General features: G+C 41.3%; 1 protein-coding gene across 1 annotated transcript; it reads right to left on the bottom strand.

Annotated features, from left to right (window-relative positions):
* Nucleotides 3,380-3,994, bottom strand: LOC107620331. Its single transcript, XM_016322510.1, has one exon. It carries the CDS (start codon nucleotides 3,992-3,994, stop codon nucleotides 3,380-3,382), a length of 615 nt encoding a protein of 204 aa, XP_016177996.1.

Here is a 4,311-nt window from a genome sequence, read left to right as displayed (position 1 = left end):
AAACTTAAAGTTTGGCACAGGATTTAATAGAAAAATTATTTTTGAAAAAGATTTTAAAAAGAAAATAAGGATTCTAAAATTCTAACACGACAATAATAAGGGACTCTAAACCAAAAAGAAAAATTTTTCTAATATAAGAAACAAAATAAACCTTCAGTTGTTCAAACACGAACAATCCCCGGCAACGGCGCCAAAAACTTGGTGCACGAAATGTGAATCACANATTAATTCATCGAGATACAGCAGAGCTCCTCACCCCCAACAATGGAGTTTAGAGACTCATGCCATCAAAGAGTACAAAGTTTAGATCTAAAAATGTCATGAGATATAAAATAAGTCTCTAAAAGTTGTTTAAATACTAAACCAGTAGCCTAGGTTTACAAAAAGTGAGTAGACTATGACAGATGGTGCAGAGATCCACTTCTGGGGCCCACTTGATGTGTGCTGGGGCTGAGACTTAAGCAATTCACGTGCATAAGGCCATTTTGGGCGTTCAACGCCAGGTTTGGATCCATTTCTGGCGTTGAACTCCAACTTTTAATCCTTTTCTGGCGCTGGACGCCAGAATTGGGCAGAGAACTGGCGTTGAACGCCAGTTTACGTCGTCTATCCTTGAGCAAAGTATGGACTATTATATATTTCTGGAAAGCCCTGGATGTCTACTTTCCAACGCAATTGGAAGCACGCTATTTCGAGTTCTGTAGCTCCAGAAAATCCACTTTGAGTGCAGGGAGGTCAAAATCCAACAGCATCAGCAGTCCTTTATCAGCCTGAATCAGATTTTTGCTCAGCTCCCTCAATTTCAGCCAGAAAAATACCTGAAATTACAGAAAAACACACAACTCATAGTAAAGTCCAGAAATATGATTTTTTCCTAAAAACTAATGAAAATAAACTAAAAACTAACTAAAACATACTAAAAACTATATGAAATTAACCCCAAAAAGCGTATAAAATATCCGCTCATCAGCAGCTCAGAAATCGCCCCCAGCGATTTTACTTTAAGTGGGTCACATGCGAACATCGACGCGTGCACGTCGCTGGCAAAACCTCTACTCACGCGTATACGTGCTTGACGCGTGCGTGTGGATTGCGAATCTTCAATACACGCGTACGCGTGCATGACTCGTGCGCGTGGCCCTCAATTCTCCATTGAGCTCATTTCTTCATGAATTCTCTACTTGCATGCTTTCCTCTTCATTTCTTCCATCCAATACTTGCCTTATAAACCTGAAATCACTCAACAAACACATCAAGGCATCGAATGGAATTAAAGTGAATTAAAATCACCAATTTAGGGCCTAAAAAGCATGTTTTTACACTTAAGCACAAATTAAGGGAGAATTACAAAACCATGCTATTTCATTGAATAAATGTGGGAAAAGGTGATAAAATAAATAAGCACAAGATAAACCACAAAATTGGGGTTTATCACTGGTCTCCAATATCTGGCACAACAATCCGGTTCTTGAACCTCCACAAACCATCCTATCCTTCTAACACTCTCCACTATTTTCCCTGTTCAACTGCTGGTAATACCTTACGTAACGCTTCACTGTTTCGATGAGCCTTCAGAAGTTCTTATTTAAATTCACTTGAAATTTGCACAAAATTCCAGATTCTTCTCTAATTCCCAAATTCAAACCTTGAAATTCTCTTAGTAATTCTTCTTCCCGTAGCATCGTCCAAGCTGCATATAAAGATTTTCGACTCAAGGCGTCCGCCACAACGTTTGCTTTTCCTGGATAATACTTCAATTCAAAATCATAATCTTTTAGAAGCTCCATCCATCTCCTTTGACGCATATTCAACTCTTTCTACTCAAAGAGATACTTCAAACTTTTATGGTCCGAGAAGACATGAAACTTAACACCATAGAAATAGTGCTTCCAAATCTTTGAAGTAAATACAACAGTAGCAAGTTCCAAATCATGTGTTGGATAGTTCATCTCATGCGGCCTTAATTGTCGTAAGGCGTATGCCACAACATTCCGGTACTGCATTAAAACGCACCCCAAACCCTTCAATTGATGCATCACAGTACACTTCAAACGGTTTACTTGATTTAAGCAATATCAACACGGGCGCAGAAGTCAATATGTGCTTCAATTCTTGAAAGCTCTCTTCACATTTCGGAGACCACACAAAAGGCGTATCCTTCCTAGTCAACTTAGTTAAAGGTAAGGCGAGCTGTGAAAATCCCTTAATGAATCTGTGATAATATCCCGCCAAACCTAGGAAACTCTTGATCTCTGTTTCCCAACTAATTATTGCTTCCATCCTAGCAGGATCCACAGCTATTCTCTGCTTACTCACCACATGATCGAGAAACTTTACCTTACTCTTCTAAAACTCGCATTTAGATAACTTAGCATATAACTTCCTGTCTTTCAGAATTTACGGCATAGTTTGCAAGTGATTAGCATGCTCCTCTCCAGTCTTAGAGTAGACAAGAATATCATCAATAAAGACAATAACAAACTTGTCCAGGTACGACTAGAAAATTCTGTTCATATAATCCATGAATACTGCCGGAGCATTAGTCAATCCAAAAGGCATCACTGTATACTCATAATGACCATAACATGTCCTGAAAGTAGTTTTCGGAATATCTTCATCTCTAACCCTTATCTATTTTAAACCTAACGCCAGTCCGAACCGATTCACCCTTTTAAGTTAAATAAACGTTACTCCATCTTAACAACTAATAGCCTTCGACCAGTTGTTGACTTGGGCTTTTCAATTATCAACGTGTGTCATATATTACGAATGAATATCACATATTAATAATATGCAAGGAAGTTCGAAATTTAACGGCTAATTTATGGTTACCTCAAGTCTGAGAATCGGATTCGGCTACATTTCGGCGTTTCCTATGTGAACAGTCTCGAGCCATATGCCCCGGTTTTCCGCACTCATAATGTAACAGCCCAGACCACCCGCTAGCATGATATTGTCCGCTTTGGCACACAAGGCCTCACGGTTTTGCCTTTGACGATAGGGATGCTAGCCGAAGCCCCCCACACTCACTCGTCAAAACGCGTCATGCTAGGGAGAGGTATCCACACCCTTATAAGGCATGCTTCGTTTCCCTCTCCAACCGATGTGAGACCTTACAATCCACCCCTCTAAGGGAGTCCAGCGCCCTCGCTGGCACATCGATCCGGGTTCTGGCTCTGATACCATCTGTAATAGCCCAGACCACCCGCTAGCATGATATTGTCCGCTTTGGCACACAAGGCCTCACGGTTTTGCCTTTGACGATAGGGATACTAGCCGAAGCCCCCCACACTCACTCGTCAAAATGCGTCATGCTAGGGAGAGGTATCCACACCCTTATAAGGCATGCTTCGTTCCCCTCTCCAACCGATGTGGGACCTTACACGTAACATTCACCTAGCCCGGCTCTATGCGACTCATCTGGAGCAGTCTCTCCATAGCCTTCCTGTAACATCGCCCACTTCATAGAGTGATTTTCTGCAAATTGACTTTTCTTAACCAATTCAATGAAATTCGTTAACCTTTGCGGATACACGTAGTTAAATGTGTCTCTCCTAAGTCCTTTCTCATACTGAGCACACTTCCACTCCTCATAGTCAGCTGGATTTCCTTGACAAACTCTTGAGAGACGGCACAGGTTGTTGAATTCACGGGTATAGTCAGCAACCGACATATTCTTTTGCTTCAGCTGCATTAACTCCAACTCCTTTGCAGTGCAAAATGCATGCAAGAAATATTTCTCGTAAAATTTCGTCTTGAATCTATTCCAAGGAACATATGTTAACTCTGTCTGCAAAGTATGACATAACTCCTGCCACCATTTCTGAGCATCTCCCTCCATCATGTGGGTCACTATTTCCACTGACTGTACTTCAGGAACGTGCTGAGTGTACAAAAATCTCTCTACATCTCGAAACCACCGATCAGCCTCCAACGCATTGACATTTCTATTAAACTGAGGTGAACCACTCCTGAGGAAGTCAGTAGGGGTCATAGACCTGTAGTATTGACCCGCATTGCTTGTACCAGCACCCGAGCTTCCATCTCGAGGTCCTTACATCGGTTCCGTCCTAAGATTTTCCCTCTGGCCACCTCGCTCGGATCTTTGAGACGACATTTGGTCCCTATTCACACCAAATAATTGATATTAAGGTGATCAATCTCAATATCTCAAGTTTAATGCTTTAAAGTCCCAAATGCATGCTCACAAAATACGTATGCTACACATACCAGTCTGATATCCTAAGTAGCACATAGTCACACACAGAGTATGCTCACTACAAGAAACATCACTTTTAGCAGCCATTTATT

This window comes from Arachis ipaensis, chromosome B10, assembly GCF_000816755.2.
Source record: "Arachis ipaensis cultivar K30076 chromosome B10, Araip1.1, whole genome shotgun sequence".
In the NCBI taxonomy this organism is placed as follows: domain Eukaryota; kingdom Viridiplantae; phylum Streptophyta; class Magnoliopsida; order Fabales; family Fabaceae; genus Arachis; species Arachis ipaensis.
This window is presented reverse-complemented; position numbering and strand designations above follow the sequence as displayed.

Bases quoted from the DNA above. Each gene is read 5' to 3' on its own strand.
- LOC107620331 (XM_016322510.1), bottom strand. From the start codon at position 3,994: ATGACCCCTACTGACTTCCTCAGGAGTGGTTCACCTCAGTTTAATAGA.